The sequence below is a fragment of the Melopsittacus undulatus genome, chromosome 10, assembly GCF_012275295.1.
Source record: "Melopsittacus undulatus isolate bMelUnd1 chromosome 10, bMelUnd1.mat.Z, whole genome shotgun sequence".
Classification (NCBI taxonomy): Eukaryota; Metazoa; Chordata; class Aves; order Psittaciformes; family Psittaculidae; genus Melopsittacus; species Melopsittacus undulatus.
The window spans coordinates 34766896-34790132 of NC_047536.1; the positions used below are offsets into that span (position 1 = coordinate 34766896).

At 58.9% G+C, this 23237-nt stretch overlaps 2 protein-coding genes across 3 annotated transcripts in view; both read right to left on the bottom strand.

The window, feature by feature from the left end:
- Window positions 1-1735: 1735 nt before the first annotated feature.
- On the bottom strand, window positions 1736-12733 carry VSTM2L (V-set and transmembrane domain containing 2 like). Of its 2 annotated transcripts, none has more exons than XM_034067229.1 (4): window positions 12531-12733; window positions 5607-5776; window positions 4740-4790; window positions 1736-2977 (listed from the first exon to the last, which is right to left on the bottom strand). In XM_034067229.1, exons 1-4 carry the CDS (start codon window positions 12637-12639, stop codon window positions 2684-2686), a joined length of 624 nt encoding a protein of 207 aa, XP_033923120.1. In that variant the 5' UTR covers window positions 12640-12733; the 3' UTR covers window positions 1736-2683. The 2 variants fall into 2 exon arrangements, with proteins under 2 accessions (XP_033923120.1, XP_033923119.1); XM_034067228.1 differs by having other exon boundaries at window positions 4740-4793.
- Window positions 12734-17784: 5051 nt separating this feature from the next.
- The window catches only part of CTNNBL1 (catenin beta like 1), a 41433-nt gene continuing 35980 nt past the window's right edge, over window positions 17785-23237 (bottom strand). The window contains exons 14-16 of the mRNA XM_034066915.1: window positions 22675-22812; window positions 22117-22189; window positions 17785-17999 (exon numbers count right to left, since the gene is read on the bottom strand). Of these exons, the coding sequence (XP_033922806.1) occupies window positions 17911-17999; window positions 22117-22189; window positions 22675-22812 (300 nt within the window). The 3' untranslated portion in view covers window positions 17785-17910. The remainder of the gene's footprint in view (window positions 18000-22116; window positions 22190-22674; window positions 22813-23237) is intronic.

Below are 23237 nucleotides of genomic sequence, written 5' to 3' on the forward strand. Positions count from 1 at the left end.
GCAGGGCTGAGCTGATGGGGAGACAGGAGAGGTGGGAGAGGAAGCCTTTGGGCTCCAAAGCACCCCAGGACTGGCACAGTTTTGGGGGTTGCTTACTTGGTGGAGCTTACCCCTCAGGTTCATGTGGTGCTCCCATCAACCCTCTGCAGCTGTGCTGGTGGTTTGAGCTGGTCCCTCTGGGAAGCAGAATCCTTCTGGATTCACCTGCACTGAGACAAGCTCCCCCCATCCCAGCCCCAGCACATCCAACTGCACCAAGACCCCCAGTGCCCTCATCCGGTGTCACGGCTCTCCCAGACCCCCCCATGGCACCGCGGTCACAGCGCCTGTCACGGCTCTCCTCAGCTTCGTTATCACCCCTGCTTTATTACAGGCAGAGTAAATTGCTTTTGTCTGAAGCAGGATAATGGCCAGAAGAGTGACTGCGTGGAAATGGCATTTTCATGAGGCTGCTTCCTCCCCAGCAGTGACTTGCATATTAAGCTCAGCCCGTTCACAAGTGAGCCGGGGGCTGCTCCCCTGCCCTGCCCGAATCCCCCAGGGCAGGCACCTGAGCAGCACCCAACGTGCCAGGACCAGGGTGCGGAGGGTGCCCAGCTCCATTGAGGGAGGGCTCAGCCCCCCCCAGGTGCAGGGAGTGGGGCTGCCCCAAGCACCTTCCCCAGGGATGAGGGGCAGAGAAACCCGTGTCCAGCCACCTCTTGCACACACAGAGCCAGGGCAGAGCCTGTGGGTCAGGTGCTGCCAGCAGGGGTGCTGGGGCCTGCCCCACATCTCCAGCAGCTCCCTCTCCTTCGGCTCCAACTCCAAAGATCTCCCATGAACTCAGCCAAATCAATCTCCCCCAATAAACCCCGTTCTTTTTAAACCTCGGCCCTGGGTTTTGCGGTGCCTCCTCCACACAGCGATTTGTTCACTCTCCATTGCAGGTGATGTGCAGCCTCCCACCCTGCCCAGCCAGCTCTGCCCCTTCCTTCCCCTCCAAGGCAGCTGCTGCCTCCCTCTCCCCTCTCACCCCGGCTCCGGTGCCGGTTGCTCTGCCGGACCGGGCTCCTGGTGCGGTCCTCAGCAGCACCGTGGTCCCCAGCAGCACCGGTCCCCAGCAGCACCGTGGTCCTCAGCAGCCCCGTGCCCGTCCTCAGCCCCCGGCGCTTTGCTCCTCTAACCCTTGACAAACGGCTTCAGATGAGCAAAGCTGAGCCCCAGGGAGCAAGGAACGGGGGAGCAGTTGGGGGGCAGATGGACCCAGGGGCAGCACCAGCACCCCACTGCAGGGACCCAACCTCCTGCCTGGCCAGAGGGGAGGCCTTTGCTCTGGTGCCCAGGCAGGGTCTGGAGCTGGAGCCGAGCAGCACAGAGGGGCCAGACCCCAGCAGCCCACCCAGCCTCATCACAGCACCCAGCTCCCCATGGCCATGATGTGGGGCAGGCCCAGCTCACCTGGGTCCTGGTTGCATCCTGCATCCGTGGGGCAGCATCATCCCCCTCCCAGCCAGAGCAGAGCAGGGAGGGGAGCTTCCCAGCTGCAGCTTTTAAATGCTTTGAGCCCTCAGCTGCAGGTGATGAACATCATCACCCACACCCCAATCCCATCCCACTGTCCCCAGCCCACCAGCCCCAGGGCAGCACCAACTGTGCCCTTTTCAGCCAAGGCAGTGCCAAAGCCATGTCCCCTTTTCCAGGCACAGAGACCGCAGACCCACAGAGGCTTCATTAAAGAGCTTTATTAGCTGCAGCAGGTCTGGTGCGGCAGGAGCAGCACCCAGCACCCTGACAGGGACACTGGGACCCTCCCATCCCTCCCCACAGCCCAGTCCCCAGCAGTGGTGTTTGCCCATGTGCCATTGGCAGCCACGTGGAACCCATGACCCAGCCCAGTGCGGTGCTGTGGCGCAGGACGAAGGGATGCTTGGCCAAGTGGCACCGGCAGTGGGGACAGAGCGAGGACAGATGGGGCTCATGACCAAAGCCCCCTTCCTCCATGGAATGCAAAGGGCAGGGAGGAGCAATGTGTGAAAGCAGGGCCAGCTCCCATGGCACAGCTCCCATGGGGGCCGCGGGCAGTGCCTGGCTGGGCAATGCCGCGGCACAGCCCATGGCACCACAGCCGTGCCGGGAGCATGCCGAGAGCATGCAGCACCGTCCTTCTCTGCTGAGCTCAAGCCTTGATGTGCTGGGGCAGCTCTGGGGGAGGCAGGGCAGGGGGGGGTGATTCACATGGTCTGTAAGATGGATGCTGGAACTTATACACACAGAGGGGCTGAACAGAGCAACTAAACTGGGGCTCCTATGGGCACAGGAGGAGGTTTCTGCGAAGCACAAGGGAGGGCAACGAGGGTCCCACAGGCAGAGGGTTCCACCGGGCACCAAAGCTGGGGCACAACGCGGCCGGTGGCACCGCGGTGGCCGCAAACAACAGGGCACCCCCCTTGGCACCAGTGGGATGGGGACCATCACCAGCCCCAGTGATGCCCCTGTCATGGACACGGTCCTGCTCCTGCACCGAGCCCTGGCACCGCTACCATGGGGCTGGGGAAGAGACCGACCCGGTGGGAGGAAGAGGAAGAGGAGGACAAGGGGGTCGATGGGCAGGATGGGCAGTGGGGCCGCTCTCTGGCAGGGGTACAGGACCCCCGATGGCTCCGCTGAGTCCGGGGCTGGGGGGTCTGTGCCATCCCCCGGCCTACAGCGCACAGGAGGTGTCTGCCGAGCGCTTCCTCAGCTCCCTGCCGGCCTTATGGTGGTGATGCTGGTGGTGAGCGTGGCCCGAGCCGGGCTCCGAGCCCTGCGGCTGCGTGTCCTGCGGGTGCCCCGTGCCCCCCGGTGCCTCCACGCGCAGGAACGCCTTCACCTTGTGCTGCCGGGCACGGCCGTCGCTGGCGTCGATCACCCGGCACTCGTACGTCCCCTCGTCCTCCGGCTTCACCCGCGACAGCCGCAGCTTGTGGGAGATGTTGCTGCCGACCACCTTGACCACCTGCAGCACACGGGGGTCAGACCCTGACACCAGAGCAGTGCCTGCTCCGTGGGGCCCTGATGGATGTGGAAAGCAGGGGGACCCCAGACCCCGGGGCTGGGCCATCCCTGGCGCGGGGTCGGCATCAATGAGCAGCCGTGCCGGTAATTGGCTTTCCTACCAAATTGATTCTCTCTCAGTATTTATCACCCCATGAAATGTAAGACTCACTCACTCTTCAGAGCCAGGGCTGCTGCTGGGCTGGGTCAATAACTCACATTTATGGCCCCCCCCGAGGCCCTGGCTCTGTTCCCTATAATCACACTGGACGGCAAGGGCAGTTTTCCTGCTCATTGCTGCATTTGTTAGCTGAAGATTTGATGGTGTTTAGGAACAGGGCACAGGCCAAGCAGGCTCCGAGCCGTGCCCAGGATGGGGCAGGGGCTGTGCACTGGGGGAGATGAGCTGCAGGTGCTGGTGTGAGGGAGCTGGTGCTGAAGGAGCTGCAGGAACCACCTTCCATCCGCAGAGCCAGGAGGCACCGAGGTGAAGTTAGAACTAATGCAAGGAAAGCCCCATTTGCTGTTGGAGCCGCTGCCCCACAGCTGCCCCAGCCTCAGCCCATGCCTATGGCAGGGATGAGTTTATGACCCGTTGTGATGCTTGTGGCTTCCTGCTGCCCTAAGAGACCCCCAGACAGGTCAGGCCAGTCGGACACTGCAGTGCCCAACCCCAGCTCAGCCCCCAGCCTGCCGTGCTCAGCTCCAAAACAGGGCTTAAAGAACACAAGATGAGGTGGGAAGTGAACCCAGACCCATTGTGTTTGCTGCAACCACATCTGGGCACAGCTGGCGCTGGCCCCTCCTGCACCAAGTGTGTTTTGGCAGAGGAATCCTGGCCCAGGGCTGCCCAACGCGGTGGGTTCTGTGGGGTTTACATCATCCCGCACCGCCTGGCACTGCTGTTTGCTCTCAGTCAGCTGCTGCTGTGGCTGTAACGTGGGTTTATCAGAGGGGCTCGTGGTGCCTGTGCCCATGTTCATTTATTGCCTCTGTTTGGGGGTATCCAAACCACAGAAGGCAGCAGGTTGGACACTCACTCCTCTCTGGGTCTGCAGGAGGCAGCAGAGCTGCTGCACCCCAAGTTACAGGGGGTGATACCCCCAGTTACACTGCACCCGAGCACTTCAGACACCCCCAGTTACACTGCACCCACATCACCTGCACTGGACACAGCAGTGGAGCTGAGCCCAGCCCAGTGCCTGCCTCACCCTCCTGCCATGGGGACCCTGTGCCCTGCAAGGGTGAATGAAGAGCCTGCAGTGGGGAGGGTGGGAAGCACCTTCTGAGGCTGCTGTTTCAGTGGTACCCCCAGACATGGAGCCCCGAGGCAGGGAGGGCCGGGGGGGTCATGCCTGCAGTGGGAGGCCGGGAGCAGTTAATGTACTGAACTGAGGAGCATCTCCTCATTCTGCTCACGTGAACCCAAAAGGCTTTGGGATGCCAATCCCTGACTAAATCAGATTCATTTCCTCCTCAGCACCAGCGTGTCCCCGAGATGCCGACAGGAGCCGGTTGGGGCTCACATCCAGGCTGCAGCCCCAGTGCCAGGAGTCCCTGACACCCCCCAGCCCCAGGACACCGTGTCTGAGGCACCAGCCTTGCACAGGCACCAGCCCTGGGGACCCTCCTGCTCCCTGCCCTGCTCAGCGCTGGGCACCAGGAACCATCCCACCCCATCCCACCCCATCCCATCCCCTGCAGGAGCCATTATCCCCACTCACACTTATCTTAGTCGCATCCTTCCCAGGCTCCTCCTGCGGTGAAACCTTCAGCTGCTGGAAGAGAGGGATGGGAAAGACCAGAGAGGGAAGAGAAATCAGCTCAGCATGGAGGAGGCAGGAGCCCAATGGAGCCTGGGGTGGCTGCTCCATGGAGGAGGAGGAGAAAGGAGCAGGGAGAAGGGGAAGGGGCAAACATGGACACCCTGGGCAGGTGGGAGCCACACAGGGCACATGGGGATGGGAGGGAGCACCTCTGTGGCTGGAGGACACAGGGTCCCCACAGGAGCCCGTGGGTCCCCACTGCATCCAGCTCCATCAGTGGGTGCTCCCCATGACCTGGACTGGGCTCGATGCCTGCTCCACCACCCGTCGCCCTGCAGCCCCTGGCAGCTCTGAGCCAGCGGCAGCTTCCCCATGCTGCTCAATTTATGGTAATACCAGCAGCAGCTCTGCCAAAGACACAGTAATAAAGGCTCATTAAAATACCTAAAGCTGCCTTCCCATTATTTGGCCCTTATCTCTGTGTGAACAGAAAGAGAAATAAAGAGACAGCTGTTTGCTGAGACCAGTACACACGGAAATAGGGAAAACAAGGGAGGCTGGGAGGGGGTGTGGGGGGAGGATGTAGGGATGGGATGGATGCAAGGGCAGTTGTGATGAGATGGGAGAAGGCAAAAGCTCCAGGGCAAAGCCTCTGCCTGGTTCAGTCACCAGGGATGGGATAACTGGAAAGGGTGTCCAGGACAGCCCAGTCCTGTGCACTGGAGCATCCTCAGTGCAGCGGGATGCTGTGCACCCCACATGGTGCTGCAGGACCAGTCAGTGCTGGTGCTGGTGCTGCTGGATGGGGAGCATGAGGAGCATTACCTGGTTGGAAGCCCACGTCTGTTTGTCCGCCCAGTCCTTGTGGTTGCGGACGTACCACCACTGTATCTCCAGGGAGTAGGAGGGGGCTCCGGTGCCGCGGAAGGAACATGCCATCTCCACATCCTCACCGGCCTGGGCCGTCATGTCGTGGGGGGTCTCGGTGAAGAGGGCTGCAGGAGACAGAGCAGGGGCTGTGGGGATGTGCCAGTGTCACAGCAATGGTGATGCCATGAGAGCAGGGACACCGGGAGCACTGGGACCCTCCTGGGCAAACAGACCCCAGGGACACCGGGAGCACTGGGACTGTCCTGGGCAAACAGACCCAGCCCCAGCCCTTTGCCAGGGGCAGTGGGAGGAAAGGGAAGAAGTAGAAGCCCCTGAGCCCCCCCCATTCCTCCCCCTGGGACCTTGCCCCAGGGTGACAGGGCCCCAGCACACCTCTGAGGTGTCACAAATGAACACAGCATCCGCTTAGATCAGAGCACAGATGAAAAACAAACCCGTGTTTAATGCGGCCCCAACACTCTCCACATGCCATATGGTTTGCTTGCCTTGCTCAAAACAAATATTGTTCGGAGATGTAATTAGAATTCTTTTCATCTCCTCTGGAGGGATCCTTGCTCCTCTGGAACTGCGGCCCCACTGCGGGCACTGGTAAATGCCATCCCCACAGCCTGTGCAGCCCCTTCATAGCACGGTACAGGGACAGGGCTGAGCCTCCAGCACCAGCACAGCCAGAGCCCCCCATGCCCCTGATGCTGTGGGGCTGGGACAGGGTCCCGCTGGTTCTGCCCTCCCATCTTCACCAGCCACCTCGTGCCACCGGCACTGCCGGTTCACAGCCATCATGTGGGTCCCTCCGGTGCCACCGCAGCCCCCTGGGATCCAGGCCCGTTCGGAAGCAGAGCAGCTTCCCACCGAGCCCTGATCCCCTCTGAAAGAGAATTATCATCAGCCCAGACAGAAAAGTTAATACCTTCAGTATCTGCTGGTCCCTCCGGACACATGGAAATCCCATATACTTATCACTTGCCTTTAATCCATCTTAGCAAGGGAACTGAGGGGAATACCCAGCACAAGACTCCCACCAACCTGGGGCTCCCGCAGGGCTCCCAGCACGGATCCTGCAGCCCCTTTGCCCAGGACCCAGCACCAGCATCCAGGGGGGTCTGTGCTGGGGGGGGAATCCGGCCGGGAACAGCACCAGGGGTTGAGGGAAGGGCAGGAGGGTCCAGCACTGCCCAGCCCATGGCAAAGGCATCTCCAGCCGTAGCCAACACTCACCCCCCCTTCCCCAGCCCCAGCTCAGGATGGGGTTCTCCTCTGCAGAATTCCCTATGGCAGGAGCAGTGGGCAAAGCCAGAGGGTCCTGGCAGAGCCTGCACCAGCCCCTGCCTTCCCCGTGTCCAGCTTACTCTGAACACAATTAAAGTGTGGTCCCACTGATGGGATTTGGCAGCTGAGCAGAGAAAAGGTCTGATTGAATCAGCGCCTCCCTCCTTTCAGGTTTTAATTGGGAAGCCTGTGTGTTAATTAACCCCAGAGCACAGCCAGAGCAGGGCAGGTCCCTCCGATGGGGACACCCCCCAGCACCCCCAGGCACCATGGACCCCACTGGTTCCCCCAGCCCTTCCTCACCTCCCCAAGGTCACAGCTGTGAGTGACACGCTGGGAACTCGGGACAGGCAGGGCATAAAGTGCCTGTGGATGGATGGATGGATGGATGGATGGACGGACAACAGGGTCTGACAGCAGGAGGAAGGTGAAGCTGGTTCCTCCCTCCCTGCACATCCCCACTCTTCATCCTTCCCCTCTGCCTCACTGCCCGCTCCCTCCATCCCAGCTCCCCACACAGGGAAGGGGCTCCAGGACCCAAGTGCCAAGGGACACCCCAGCAGCCACCCCAGGACACCCGGATCAGGGGCAGCAGGGTCACCACCAGCCCCGGAGCCACATCAGGACAGTCCCCACCATGAGAGCAGAACGTGGTGGTGCCATGAGCAGCCTCATTGCTGGCACAGACCCGGCTCCCACCAGCAGCACTGCTGGGATGGGGTTTGGTGCTGGAGCCGCTCAGAACCATTCCTCTCCCCACCACTGCCCTCGGTGCCGCATCCTGGCAGTGGGAGGGGGGCCGGTGCTGGGCTGGCTGCCGCGTGGTTTATGGCCTGGTGCCTGTCATAAACTGGGGAAATCAGGATCAATAAATCTTGCAGGAAACAAAAATCAGGGGAAATAAAATGAACTCAATGGGGAAACACAGATAAACGGAATTGAAAACGCCTGCTGGGACAGCTTGGTGCTCTCATAAACCGGAGATATAGAGGCTGCTGCTCTGCTCCCCATGCGGGCAGGATTCATTGCCACGGCCCCGCACGGCAGAGGCAGGAGGGCTGTGGGGAAGGGGAGTCCCTGTTCATCACCCCAGGACCTGGAAACGACGGCTCAGCCCCTGCACTGGGCACATGAGGCCATGCACATGAGACCACATGAGGCCATTGCAGCCCCTGGGAGCCCGGCAGGACCCTGCTCCCTGCCCAGCTTTGGTGCAGCCTTGCAAGGGGCCCTGCTGCCTTCCTCAGCCTCCCCAAGGCACCAGCGGCAATAACTGCAGCTTAAACAGGGCCACGGGCATGCACTGGGGTTGGTGTTTGTGTGAGTATGGATTGGAGGGTGATGAAATATGGATTGGACACTTGCAAATGCCTCTGAATCACCCGTTCGTACCCTCGCCTGCTCTGAGCTGTGAACCCCACTGAACCATCGCAGCACTGCTCAGTCAGATGCTCCTTTCTCTGCCTGACAGCACAGCAGCCCCTGGCAGAGCCATGGCTGGGCTGGAGGGGTGGTGGGGAAGGGCTGGGGGAGGATGGGGAGCCCCTGGCACCAAGGGAGGGGGATGAGGAAGAGGAGGCAACCTTGGACAGGAGGGTGCAGGACAGTGTCACCAGATCAGCCTCTGCCACCCCTCGTCCCTCCCTCTGGTGCTGCTGTTGTGCCCTGGGCTGTGATCAGATGTGGTTTATTGTGGTTTATTCTCCCCTCCGCAGAGCTCTGGCCATAATTCCTGGTTTATCATGGCTCTGGGAGCCCAGACACTCATGGACTAACTGTGGGCTCAGCCTCCTCTCCACTCCCTGGCACTGGGATGGTGCCGGGAGGCACTGCGGGAAGGAAGCGGCTCTGGAAGTGGCCACTGCAGCCCTGGGGCAAGGGGCACCTCAAGCCCTCATGGAGCCTGTTCCCAGGCACTGTCATCAGCCATGTCCAGGCCAGCGGGTGCCCACCAGCACCAGGTGTGGGACCCCATCAACACCCAGAGCTGCCTCCATCCTCCCTGTGCAGGAGTCACCCAGGGAGGCGCAGGAGGCATCACCCTGGATGGATGCAGGAGCAGGAGCTGGATGATGTCTGGACATGGGGGCTGCTGCCTGGACACGGGGGCTGCTGGCACTGCTGCTCCCCCCTCCTCTTCCCATCTGCAAGTGACCATCTGGGAATGCGGCTCCTCCGGACAAGCCTCTCACAGGGATGCTGACCCCAGGTCACCAAAACCACATCATGGCCACAAACCGGCGCACACACAGAGCAGCGCTGTGGCCAATGGCACCAGCGAGGGCAGAGCGGGCACAGGGAGCAGCCGGAGGGGACAGGATGAGAGCCGGGCTGGATCCAGCATCCATCCGGCACAGCGAGAGCCCTGCTCCCCTCTGCCAACGCTGCCATCACAGGAGAAGCGTGAGGCTGAGCTCCGGCACACGGGGGCCGGGAGAGCCATTTCTCTGCCCCTATTTACTGTCACATTAGCAGCAGAATTAGCTCAAATTTGCAGCATGAATGCAACCAAACCCCTCGAGTGGCTGCGTGAGGCCGGAGCTCACCTTGTGGGGAGCTCGATTCACCTTCAAACCCACAGCTGTTTGCATCCGTTCACCATCACCCTCCCGTTGCCCAGGCAGGAGAATAGCAGTGAGAGACTGGCAGTGAGTGACTGGCAGTGAGAGCCTGGCCCCGGCTGCCTGGAGCTCCCCAGTTCTCACAATCCCCTCTTTCACTGCAGGTCAGCATCCCCAGCCTCATGCTCAGCACCAGGGGCCATCAGCACTGGCAGCACTGCCCACACCGCTCATGGTACTGGTTCCCATTCCGCAGAGCCAGCAGCTCCTTGTGCTCGTGGGCACAGCACCCTCCTACCTGGCTCTGCCCACCCCACCTCCGGTGGGATCATCCTGGTCCAGCTCCATCTGGAGCACACGGTGCATGGCACTGATGTGTCTGGCACAGCCAAGCCCAGCCAATGACCCAGTGCCTGGCCTCAGTGCTCCCTGGGTGCCCTGGGAAGGGGGGAGCTGGATGGGAGATGAACCCACAGCCAAGGAAATGGCCATGGAGAAGAGCCTGATGGACCCAGAGCCATCTTCGGATGGGCTGAGAGGGGCTGTCCATCCCGAGGCAGGTGAGTCCTTCCTGCTCCATGCACCAGAACGTCAGTGACAGGTCCCCATCCTGCCCCGGTCGGTGCTGTTGGTGGCTCCAGCCCCATGCAGCTGCCCCGGCCGTGGGTTGGATTTGCTGCCTCACTCACCGGGAACGTTATGATTAAAATTAGCTGTCACTGTCCTAACGTAATAATTCCCAGTGTCTGGCCCATCGTCTGTCAGCCTCTTCAAGGGAAAAGAAAGCACAGACATTTGATGAGGAGAAGTGTCAGGAGTAATTGCATTGAATGACTGCACGAACAGCAGCAGGAAAAACACTTCGGGTGGAGAATTCCCATCAGGAAGCAGGAAAAAATCCGGCAGAATGCAAAGTGTTTGTGAAAGTAATTGATAGAATAATCATGGGGTGTGAGAGGAGGGAGAAGGGCAGCGCCCTGGGGAGCAGGGCTCGGCTCCCTCCGGCCCCAGCCCCGGCCCTAGAGCCGGTGAGCCCCCGGTGCTCAGGACGGATGCGGGCACGGAGCCGCTGCTGCTCCAGCTGCTCAGCCAGCGGCGGCCGTGCCCTGCACCGGGAGCCGACCGGAGCTTCCCAGGCAGCGCCGGTTCGCAGGCGATGGCATCAGCCCAGCGTGCAGAGGCTCTGCAATGGGGGGCATGAATAATTGAAGGCGCCAGCCTGAGCAGAGAGCGGAGACGGGAGGGGAGAGCGGAGCAGAGCAGCGCTGTGGGCAGGGATGCTGAGGAAGGAGCCTGCGGCTCAGGCGCTCTCGCAGGGCAGACGGAGCCCATCCTTGCTCCATCCTCGCTCCATCCTCGCTCGAGGCAGAGCCTTCACTGTGGGGGCAAGGAAAGGACTTTCTCTGACCGAGACTTCGTCCCTTGGCAGCAGCCCGGCTGCCCATGGCTCCTGCCTGCAGAGCAAACGGCTCCCAGCCCCTTCCCTCGCTGCATCTGCTGCGGGCAGGATACAGGTAACAGCGATGGCAGGGCCAGGCTGCAGGGGCTGCTCTGCTCGGCGGCACGGGGCAGGGATGGCAGTGAGCTCCTGGTGCTGCCTGCAGCGGGCAGAGCCTGGCAGGGCCACACCGGCCCCACTGGCCACAGATGAATCCATCCCATCATCCCTGGCCTCTCTCCTGCCCTGCACGGAGGAGAAGCTCCACCAGGGATTAATGAAATGATCAATCTCTGATCGGCTAAACAGGGATTTATACAGGTTTTCAACACACACAGCTTTTATCAAATTGGTATTCACCTACTGAACACAAATGGCTTATTATACATGACCCACTTATTCACTGCTTTTCAGTATCGTTAATAAAGGTTTCTGTTGTGATTAAGTGAGTTGCTGCAGAACTGCTCATAGTAGCAAGCTGTAATGTGGCTCTGAAGTGCACTCGCCCTCCCAGAATATCTCTTCTCCTTGGCTCCCTGCTCCCTCTCAGCGACCATTTCACTATTTAGTTGCCTATTGCTGAATTTCTGAGGGGAGCAGCCGCTAATGGAGGCTCTTTGCCCACATCTCCTTACGGCACGCCAGGCCGGCAGGTCCAGAAACCCTCCTGCATTCCTCCCCCAGCACAAGGCAGAGCATCCCTGCCCCGACAGGCAGGTACCCGCTGGACTATGCACCGTGTCCCCGTGGGCACCAGAGCCTGGTGAGCCTGGAGGCTCCTCGGGGCAGGGAGCTGCTCCTGCCGCAGGCCACAGCCCCGGAGCCCTGTGAGGGTAATGGCTGCAATGGGGGCAAAGGCACCCAGCGCCCTGTGCCCACTGCTGGGGCTCAGATTTAAACCCACCTGTGTCAGCTGCAGGGAGCAAGAAGGGTCTCTGCTCTTCCCGAGGGGGGGTTACCTCCTGTCACCTGCTCAGTGCCCCATGGGTGGGAATTACCCCAGCCTGGGAGAGTGTTTCATACAGGGATGCAGAGAACGGCTCCATCCCAGCTCCTGGCTGGACCCTGCCGGGCTTGGCAGCACCACGGACCCACCGAGCACCGGAGCTGGCAGAGCAGGAACGGGAGACGGGAGAGTGGCTCCCGCTGCCAGGGGCGGGTGGCAACACACGGCGGTGCATGGGAGGTGCACGGCGGTGCACGGGGATGTACAGGGATGAACGGGGATGCAGAGGGTTGCACAGGGACGCACACTTGCACGGAGGTGCACGGGGTGTGCACGGGTGTGCAGGGGGACGCACGGTGAAAAGCCCCGGGCTCGGCAGCGCAGCGGCGGAGGCAGAGGCCGCCCCCCGGCCCCAGGGACGGGAGCACCGGAGCCCAACCCCAGCTCGGAGCCGCCTCCCTCTCCCGGAGCCGCCGCCGCTGCCGGAGCCCAGCGCGGACACCGGGTTCCCCCCCCCCTCCCTCCGCCGCCCGTCCCGAGACGGCCCCGGTGGGACCGAGCCCTGGGAGCTCCGCGGCCGCCGCCTCCCCCCCCCCCCCCCCCCGGGGCAGCCGAGCCCCGTCCCCGCCGCCGCCCGCGCTCACCGCTGCCCTCGGCCGGGGCGTCCCACGGGGGGTGCCGGGAGGCGGCGCCGAGCTGCAGGTACAGCCCCAGGTACGGGAGCATCCCCAGGGCCAGGCCCAGGCCGCCCATGGTGCTGCGGCCGCGGCCGTCCCGGGGCCGGCGCTGCTCGGGCCCCAGCCGTGTCCCCGGGGCTGCGCTGCGGAGCTGTGCTCTGGCGCGGAGGGCGCCGCGCACCGAGGCTGTGCCGCGGCTCCGCCCGGAGCCTCCCCCGCCCGGCGGAGGGATCCGGCCCCGCGCGCGCCCGACAAGTTTTTCCCACGGTTCATTCTTAAAGTGCGCGGGGGGGGCGGGGCCGTGAGGACCCCCCGGGACCCCCCCGGGACCCCCGGGAGCGCCGGGCACGGAGCCCCCGTCGGGAGCGCGGACGGAGCCGGGGGTACCGGGTGCGGGGTCCCCGGAGCGGTGCCGGCATCGGGGCCCTCAGGACCCTCGGGGGCTCCCCCGGCACCGGCCGCGGGTGCGTTCGTTGTAACCCCAGAGCTCCCGTCCCAGCGGGATCCTGCTCAGGAGGACCCGGAGGGGCCCACGGGGGCTCAGAGCCGCCCCCGGCCCGGCCTGAGCGGGGAGGGGGCAAAGGGGCTGCTCCGGGTAACCCCACCGGGACAGGGTCGGCAAACCCATTCCTGCCCCTAAATGCCACGGGCACGGTGCCCATTGCCCTTCAGCCACACAAAGCTCCAGGCCAGACCCAACACCAGGGCCGGGCTTTCCCAACCCCACGGCTGGTGGCACCACAGCACCGTGACCTGCACGACATCAGCACCGGGGCACCACAACCTGCACCATTCACACCTATTTTGAAGTCTAAAAGCATAAACATGGGCCGGGAGCAAAGCGCAGCCCTCACATACACACACACAGTGTTATCTGTGCGCCATGTGGCAGCCTGAAGGGTGTCTGAGCTCCAGATAAACGGTAAAAATCAGATTATTTCAGGTGTTTTCTGCCATGTGGTGACAGATGCTTGTGGCAAAGTGATCCTTTAAATCGGACTTGAAAACACAAACTGTCTTCACCCTTCCTGCAGCCCAGCTACAACACAGGGAGCAGGAGGAGCCCAGCTGTGCCCCACAGGAGCTGCACTGCCTCATACCCGCAGTACAGACCCCGGGTTCAAAGAACTTCTACCTGCTGCAGGGTTTCTGCTTGTAGAATAAAGCCCAGAGCAGAGGAGAACATCGATCCCTGCCCGAGCTCATTACTCTCTCTACAGTTAAAAGCAGGGGGAAGGAGGAAGCTGCCATAAGAGCACCCACAGCTGTGGCTGGTTGAATTCAGAGGGTCCCGCATTGGGACAGCAGTGAAGGGCCCTGGCTTCCCAAGGGAAATCACCTGGAGCAGATCTGGGCTAGAAACTGAGCTCAGAGTCACGTCCAGAGGCAAAAACCCACACACCAAAATACAGGCTCCATGAACAGGGTCAAGTGCAAGAGGAAAAGCAGCTGAGGCCAAGCAGGAGCCGTGGTCGGGGCAGCCCAGCCTCGCGGTGCTGCGTGGCCCTTGCCCATCCTCTGCCACCGGCCACAGAGGGGAGTGGGGTGAGTGGGGACATCACCCATGGGTGTCCCAGGCAGGGGTCCTTGCTCCAGGTCCCACAGCCCCTGTCCAAGGGGTGGTGGGAGCTGAGGCTGCACATCAGGGGCAGGAACCTGCCAGGATCCTCCATCAGGGATGGTTAAATCATGGCACAAGGAAGCAAGGAGCATAAATCCCTCTCGGAGCCGGGAACACCTCCAGCTGCAGAGCCTGAATTAGGTCTCATTTCCAGCTGATTTTCTGCCACCGCAGCAGGATGACAAATGGACAGAGGCTCTGGCAGACGGGCAGCAGCCAAGCACCCGCCTGGCTTGGGTGCACTCGGAAGGTTTCATTCTCCTCCTCAATTTAATCCATCAGTGGACAGGCCCCGAGCAGCTGGTGCCTGCAGTGGCCACGCAGCCCTGATGGACCCCGTGCAGGGAACTGCAGAGCTCCAGCTCCAGCAGGACCTGAGGTCCCTTACGTGCACCCTCACTGCTGCACTGGAGGAGGTGGTGCCTCCCCTGCAGGGCTCCTGGGCCAGAGCAAGGCCCCAAACACTCACTGTCAAGGATGAAATGCTCTTTGGCTCTGGTAGCACCAGGGTCCCTGCCTCCTGTTTAAGGTGCCTCGTGCCAGTGGTTCTGCTCAGGGTGGGAGAGTGCGAGATGGGGGGATCCGGTGGCAACACCACCGTGACCCTGGTGGCACCCACAGGGACACCCAGACACAAACCAGGCTGGGTTGGTTGCTCCTGCTGGCAGCCAAGTGCTGCCAATGTTCATCCTGACACAGCCCAAAGCCTGTGCTTACTTCAGACAGTGGAAGCTGAAGGCACCCACACACCCCCTGCTCTGAACACAGCAGAGCTTGTGCTCTGGTTCCTGCTGCTCGTGCCCCTAAACTCCCAGGGGTGGCAGCTGCTGCAGCCCCATAAGCCATGGGGCCGGGCTCAGGGCTGTGCCCATGTCCAGGAGCCAGTGCTCAGCTCTGTGCTGCCTGGGGCCGCAGGTTGGGCTGCTCGTGATGGGCAGAACAAACACCCTCCGTGCTGACACCGAGCTCACTTCTGATACTTGTTTAGGGACTCGACAATCTCTGTATAAAAGGATTTCCTTCCACTGCCGGGTTTGACATTCCTGCATTATTAGATTATTCACAGAGGTCTGTGCGTGCCGCAGGAAAACAGCAGCTCTGACATAGAGCAGCGGCCTCCTCCACGGCTCATCCCGGTGCAACACAGCCCGGAGACAGCACCTCGGGGGGTCCCTGGTGCGGAGCACAACCCAGCCCTGCTGGAACAGCAGAACATTGCTGGGGGCTGCATTTCAGGGGATATCACTCACTAAGAGTTCTTCCTCCCAAGCACACCCTGCCTGGTTCCAGCTCCTTCCTGCCCTGCAGAGCCCAGCAGCAGGTGCTGGATGCAGACACTGCTGCCGATCATTCCAGGACCATTTCCCCCTTTCCAAACCATTGCTTTAAGGACCAAAATAAAACCAATCAAAGGTAAAGAAACCCAACAAACCAAACCCACCGCAGCCCCTTCCCCTCCACATTATTGATGGCCAGATGAGAAAAGCCTCCCCTGAAACCCAGGTCTTAGAAGGACAGAACTATGACAAACTCCTCCAACAATCAGTGGCTGAGGTGACTTATTTGTGCTGTGGAAGGTCTGTTCCCCAGTTCTGGCAGTGCCTGTGCCCTCAGTGCAGCCTCTGTGGGGATGTCAGGACATTCCTCAGTCAGTTCTCACCCTTCTGTCCCCATGCAGCAGCTTTGGGCTTCCTGCTGGAGCAGAGCCCCCAGCACCGCATCCTGAGGTCCCACTGCAGGGGAGGGGACAGGCACAGAGTGATGCTGCAGCTGCAGGACATCCCCTGTTCCCACCTCCCAATCATCCAGCGCTCATCAATCATGTTCCTTCTGTTTAACTTCTCATTTACCTCTTTAGTCAAACCCGTTTACAGTCAGAGACACAGCCCAGTGAGGGCTGCGGTGAAGGTTGGGCTCTCCCTGCACACTCCAGGGACCCCAAGCACAGACGGGTTTCTCCAGGCACAAGTACCAGGAGCTGTGATGCTTTAATGCTTCCCAGAGGATGAAGCTGCTGAAGAGGCCGAGCTTTGGGCTGCGATGGTCCCGGGGTGCTCTGAGCCCTGCCTGTGCCGGGTGCTGGAGTCAGAGCCCCCACAGCCCCAGTCCAGCAGCCCCCAGCTTGCCTCGGGACACAGAATGGGTTTTCCTGCTCTTTTGCACAAGAGGACCCATTCTGTGCACCCCAGACAGGGTCAGGAGCTCCAGCCCCTCTGGCAGCACCACACAGAGGATCCCAACGTTGTCAAGTGGAGATTTCACCATCCATCTTGTAAAGCCTGACTTGCAGTAACAAGATCTGCTCTAACTCCCCAGCAGCATCTGGAGCATCCTCGTCTGTCACAGATGGTTGGGCTCAAGGTAGACACAGGCATTTTCCTTCCTGTATCCCACAAGCATCTCCTCTGGCTCCAGAGGCACACAGGTACCGTGAGGCAGGAAGGGCAGCACCTCCTCCAGGAGGAACACCAGAACCCAGCTGTGACCACAGATCCATTGGCTGTGCTGCCAACAGTTCCCAGGCTCAAGTACAACCCTGAACACAGCTGAGAAATGGAGGAAAGAACAACCTTACCCTGTTCTGGTTGAGAACAGAACAAAGACATGAGGAATTCCAACAACTTCTGCCCCAGAAATGTGGGTTTGCAGCTGTTTGTTGGCTGCTGAAGCCAGAACATCGCTGCTGATCCCTGAACAGGAGCGCTCAGGAGGCCCATGCCAGCAGCGCTGCAGCCACAGCTGAAGCAGCCTTAAAGCTTCCTGACAATGCATTTTTCTTGGAGATAAAAAATGAATGCTGCCAGCATGCAAATCTCTGGAAATGAGGCAGGGCCCAAACTGCCGGAGCCACCGGCTCCTGATGGCTCCTGATGGCTCCTGATGGCTCCTGATGGCTCCTGATGGCTCCTGATCGCACTCATTAACTCCGGCAGAGGAAAGGAGGATGCAGGAACATATTCACAGCTCCTTCTTGTCCCACCGGGAGCAACGGCTGGAGCACCATGGCCAGTGCGGGAGGTGATGGGAGCAGCTGTGGGTCTGCCCCATGGGGGTCTCCTCTGTGGGAGCTTAGGGCTGATCTGACAATCCAGAGTCCCAACACTCATTTCCTACAGGACAAGCACAGCCAAGACCTGAGGCTGACCACAAAAGGCTCTCAGTGCAGTCTGGTAATGGCATGGATTACCCCTCCTGCCTCCTAGCCCCAGGTATAACCCAGACTCACTCCAGCATCCCCTCTGGAGGCCATGCAAAACTCACCTTTGATGACCTTGGGATGTTCAATGGGGCTGGCCTCTGGGTGCCCCCTGCTGCTGAAGAGCCTCTGGCCTGGGCACATACCAACACCTGAGCCCCCCCAGTTTATACCGGTACAGCAGGTTGGACATTTACATTAGTGTATGGGGCTGGAATAACCTGCAAAGTCTCCTGAGCTATTTGGGCTTCCTCTTACCCCCCCCACCTCTAACACATCGACTGGTCCATTGCTTCACACCAGTCACTGCAGTGGGACCCAGGGGACAAAGACAAACCTTGAGCTGCCCCACACCAGGTACAAGGCTACATCCCACACACAGACTGCTTGTAACAGACAAGGAGTTAAAAACAAACTGTCTTTAATATGTCCCAGATCCCAGTTAGAAGCAGTTTCACAGAAACATGGCTTTGGTGCAATCAGGCTGGAGGGGCAGCAGAGGCAGAACCAGGTGCTGAGACCTCGAGGCCTCAGAAAGTCTCCAGCAGGTCCAGGATCCGCTTCTGCTCACTCTCCCGGAACTCCTGGTTCTTCCCATCCCCGATGTTCTCGGCATACTCTGCAGGGGACAGAGCAGACAGGCACAGGCTGAGTGAGACACTGAGGGATGGCAGCTTCTCATGCACAGAGCAGAGCCTAAACCTGTATCCACTGCCAACACCCCAACGGGAACTGATTCTCCCCATCCCCAGGGTTAAAGCTTTGTGTAATAAACACCTCCTGCCCCTCACAGAGCTCTGTGGCAGAGGTGGCAGCAGGAACCTCCTGCTCCTGGCACTCCAAGCACCAGAAAGGCCCCAGCCCAGCGCTCCCATCCCCTCCATTATCCCAGCAGAACTGGGACTGACTGAACTGACATCCCAGCTCCGGCCTCTGGCAGCCCAAGAACTGCCACCACCCCCCCCACCCGCTGGTTTGCTGGTCCCCTTACCCTGCATCCCAGGGCAGGGCTGTCACAGAGCTGATGAACGCTCCTAACCCTGGGTTAACCATGGTCCGAGCAGCCCAGAGGAGGGTTTTGTGTCAAGCAGAGACCAATCCCATCTACAAGTGCTTCTACCCCATAAGGAAGAAAACACCAGCCTGGATCTAACTATGAAACAAACTCCTTGTCCTCAGCAGAGGACACCAGACCCTGATCACAGCCCTGCTCATCCACACAAACAGCCAAAGACCACAGAACCAAAGGCTTCCTCCCCAGCTCTGCTTCCTGGCACTCATTATCTGAAGTCAGCAGCTCCCTCCTTCCTGCCACCATAACCTGCACGCCCAAAGAAGGTTTACAAAGGAAAACTGAAAAGCAGGCTTGGAGCTGAGCAAACAGGAGCAGACGCCTGCTCGGGCAGCACCTTCCAGCTCCCCACATTCCTCCCCTCTTCCTAACCAAACAGAGCTTGTGTTCAGCCTCTCAATGGTAAGTTGCTGTAGAAAGTTTGCTTTTAATATTCATACGTTCAGCACCACTACATGTTCCTGAGCCCCATCAAAGCCTTTATTATAAGAGCAGTGGAAAGAGCGAGGACAGGGAGCAGCTGGCTGATGTGCCAGTCTCCTGCATGTGCTCTCCCTCTCCACGTACAAGAAGTGGAGTTCTTTGCCAGGGCCTCTGGGAGAAATCCTTTTAATATGTATAGACCATGACAGTACCTGTAAGCAGAGGAGGTGGGGAGAGCTGAGGTTTGCTGCAGGTGAACCTGACCCCCTGGCTGTCCTGGCACAGGGGCAGCAGCACAGGGCACCTGTACCTCCAGATGCTGATTTGAGACCAGGTAAACCCCAGCATCAGGCTTAAAACCCAACAGAAATCTCGCACCGAGGATGTCTGTATTTACCTTTTAAAACCCCACCTCTTCAGTGAGGCACCAAAAACCCCAATCCAACGTACGCTCCCCCTGCCCACAGTTAACCAGAGCAGACACGTGCTGGGGCTGCACAAAGGGAAAGGACCTGAGATTGGTTTCTGCTTCATTAGATAAAATACAATGGTTATGGAACAGTAAAAATCAATAGGGAAATACTGAAGCTGGTAATGGATATTGGAAGCTATAAAGCTGCACATACTGAGGGACCACAGGGCAGACTCAGCACAGTGATCACGACATTCCTACCTTTGCTTTTGGATTACCTGTGCTAGCCAGCTTGGGCTGCACCGCTCAGGAGGCATTTCACCCTCCTGGCTCCCTGTTGTGCCTACTACCTGCACTGAAAGCACATGTTTAACTGGGCACCAGGTCTTGGTGCTTCTAGGGAGGGAGGTCTGCACCTCTGCCTGCAGCTCCCAAGGTACCATGGGCTGTATCCGGATCCATACGGAACACAGACACCACTTGCTGTCAGGAAGACCAGTCTGCAGAACATCGCCAGCCAAGCACACACTGGTCAGTCATTCTCTTCCACGGGATGAAGTAACTGTCCCATTGCAAGTAACACCTGATCTTCCCAGGCAAAGGAGCTGCAGGAGGAATGGTCAGGCTGCAGAAGTGCATTTAAGGAGCCTTCAGCTGTCCCCTGCCCACTTCCCCCCCTTGAAAGCCCTACCACAGGAAAACAGCCTGGCTTCCTCGCTTGCATCATAAGTAATTCTGAGCAACCCCAAGGGATCCATCAGCTGTCAGGTTGCCAGAGAAACATGGAGAATATGTAGGCCATAAAAATCAAACTAAAAACCAAGCAGCTAATTAGTATGCAAAAATAGAAAATAAAAACTGAACAGCAGCAACACTGAACCAGGAGTAAAAATAAAGCAGCCCTGATGTGCCCTGGGAGCAGCTGGGGTGGCCTGGAACAGCTCAGCCAAGGAGTCAGGCTCCTCTCAGCCATTTGGGGTAGAGGGGTACAGTTCCAGCTGCCAGACTGGGGGTGTCCCCACTGCCCTGGACACACCACCAGCTCCACAGCCAAAGCCACCGCTGCAACAGGCAACCACATCCCACTAACGGAGTCCTCCAGAGGAGCAGCTCCGTGTCTGTGGTGCTGCTTCTGTCAAAGCTGCTGGATCTGGGCACTGGTGTGTAACCACTGCAGCACTCCCGTGTCACCAGCGCAGGCTGCAGGTGAGCTCAGTGCTGCTCCTGTGCTCAGGAATCTGCTGGGCCCCATGGCACAAGGACCCACCACAAATCTGTTTCTAAGGTCACTGTCTACTGCGATGGCAAAAGTCTCTAGAACTGCCAAGTGTCAGAGCTGGGGAGAGCTGCAGACAGAGCCCCAGATGCTGTGTCCATCACCTGTGTTATTAACAAGCCATGCATGGCCTCTTTGGCAGGGAACACAGCACTGCTGAGTACCAAACCTGCAGGAGAACACCCCAGCCTGTGAGACACACTGAAACCCCTGAAAAAGCCTCACAATGCAAGTCACTGTCTGTGAAAGGAGGCACCAGATGAAATTTTAATGCAGCTGCCCTCCAATTCAGCTTAGCATGTAAATCAACAAGGCAGAGACGTGAGCATGAGGTGTGTGGGTGCAGCGAGGTGTGCAGACAAACCCCATGGGCACCCATGGCCCTGGTCAAGTGCGGGGACCTGAAAGGAGACGTGTGCCATGCTCCCAGTTGGAAATGGGCAGTTTGGAAGCAGGTATTGTCAAGTATCATGATCAAAATCAGAAAGGACACCCTATCCAGTCCCCCTGTTCATCAGCAGGCATTAACTCGCACTTGCTGGCAAAGGATAAGAGCCAAAGAGATTGCCTATAGCTGCAGGTAATCTCTCACTGTCAGAAAATCACTCTTAATTTTGTCATACCAGCCATCCTTCTGATCCCCTTCTTTCCTGCATAGGGGAAGGGAGACAGAATCTTCAAGAGAAAAGCTGCCTGCAGCTGCCAGTGTTGGGGTGGGGGCAGGAAGAGACCCAGGAGAACATCATTGTTACTGCCTAAGGAGGAGACAGTGCAACACCACAGCCCAGGACCCCCGGAGACACTGCAGCCTTCCTTCCTCTCCAGCAGGGAAAGGGACTCCTCACCAAAACCAACACAGCCCCTCGGGAGCAGACTCAAGCCTCTGCTAAGCAAGGAGGCACCTCCTGTGGTCAGCAGATCTCCTGAATCCCAGTCCTGTCCTCTCCTTGCCCAGTTCAATCGGCTGCGTCTGCTGCAGATGAGAGCCACAGCTCAAACCAGCGCTGCTCTAACTCAACACAAGCATTAAAAATAACAAGCAGTACTTTAAAACTGGGATTGCAAATCACAACAGCTACATTTTAAAGCTACAGAGGATACTTTAATGCTATAATCCATATTAATCTGACACTAAGAACAAGACAAATACACCACAGATCCTAATATGGTGCAGATGGTGAAGTGCAGGGCCACGTTAATGAAAGATGAGACTCCACTATTCTTCTCTTCAGCATGCAAGTACCTTTCCCTTAAATACTGACTCTGGTGTTAATGTCAGCAGCGAGCTCCAGCCAGTGTGCAGCTGATGGCAGCACGAGGTGATGTGCCATCCATTGACAGCAGACAACAGCAAGTGGCCTAACTCCAAGGTCTTACCAGCTCTTACCAGGGTGATTCCATCCCTGCCCATACCTCAGCACACTACTCAGCTGCTGCCTGAAAATGCTCATGAAATCAAGGAGAATTACACGTGAAGGCTCATCCCACACAGTGGTGACCAGGCTGTGCTGGCAGGGATGAGACACATCCACAAGATGTGTATCTCAACTCACCCTTTAGGATGTGTCGAACAATTTTAATGGAGCTGCCTCTCATGTTCAGAATCTGATGGACCCTCTGACGAATCTGACAGGGAACAGGAAAGAGAAGCAATCAGTCTCCAGTACAACACAACCCCATGCACAACCCCATCTGTACCACTCTGAGGGAAGAGCAGAAACCCCGAGCACCACAACACCCACTCAGCCTTTCCTGGTCCATAGCCTCAGAGCACATACCATACAGGAAGGTGTGTGGCACACGTAACCTCATAACAGTGTCACAAACCCCCTGCAGTCACACCCCTAAAGCTGCAGTATTTTGCACTGACCTTACTCAAAGGGTATTGTACGAATTCTGTGACAATTCTCAGCCTCTACCCATTCATGCCCCCCTGACTGCCACAACTTGATGAAGCTGCGTGTGCACAAGTGAAATAAGGAGGAGGTTTCCTCCCAAAAAGGGAATTACAGAGAAGATTATTCACCGAGGCTGTATTTGCAAGGATGTAGAGTCTTGTTGTATCATGGATGGAAACACAGATGATCTGCCAACCTTGTCTATAGCTTTACCTGGGGAACACTGGCATTACAGATCTCTGCCATGATGTAACAGATGAGCTGTAGAACAAAGAGACCAGCATCCAGGCGACGGAGATAGAATTCATCTTCCATGTCATCGTCTATTATCTCTCCCCGACGCACCATGTCCTGTAAAGCAGCACAAAGGAAAGGTGTGATGCTCTCTGCCTCCCCAGGCACCTCCCAGCAGGGTGGCAAAACGCTGGAGACACTTGTGGTTTTAAGGAACCCCAAACACATTCCAGACACTTCTCACCACAGCAGCACTGTGAATAATTCATTCCCATTCACAGACACTTCACCAGTTGTGACCCAGGTTCTGCCTCTGCTGCTGAAGTGTGTCCAGCTGAACATTAACATTCTAATTTAAGCACCAAATTGCATTTCCAAATGGAGGCTCAGAGGCTGGTCCTGTGGCACACACCTGCCTGGCTCTCAGCTCCAGGTCCCCTGGCACCTGGAGCAGATACCTGCCCTTCCACTGGCCAGCTGAGGGTGCTGTTAAGCAGTGTAGAACGTGACTCCAGGCGACTCAAAGACCTATCAGGCTTCCA

Bases quoted from the DNA above. Each gene is read 5' to 3' on its own strand.
- VSTM2L (XM_034067228.1), bottom strand. From the start codon at position 12,639: ATGGGCGGCCTGGGCCTGGCCCTGGGGATGCTCCCGTACCTGGGGCTG. The intron at 5,777-12,530 runs GTGAGCGCGGGC...TGTCTCCTGCAG, and splicing joins CGCCCCGGCCGAGGGCAGCG to CCCTCTTCACCGAGACCCCC. The intron at 4,794-5,606 runs GTAATGCTCCTC...CCTCTCTTCCAG, and splicing joins AGACGTGGGCTTCCAACCAG to CAGCTGAAGGTTTCACCGCA.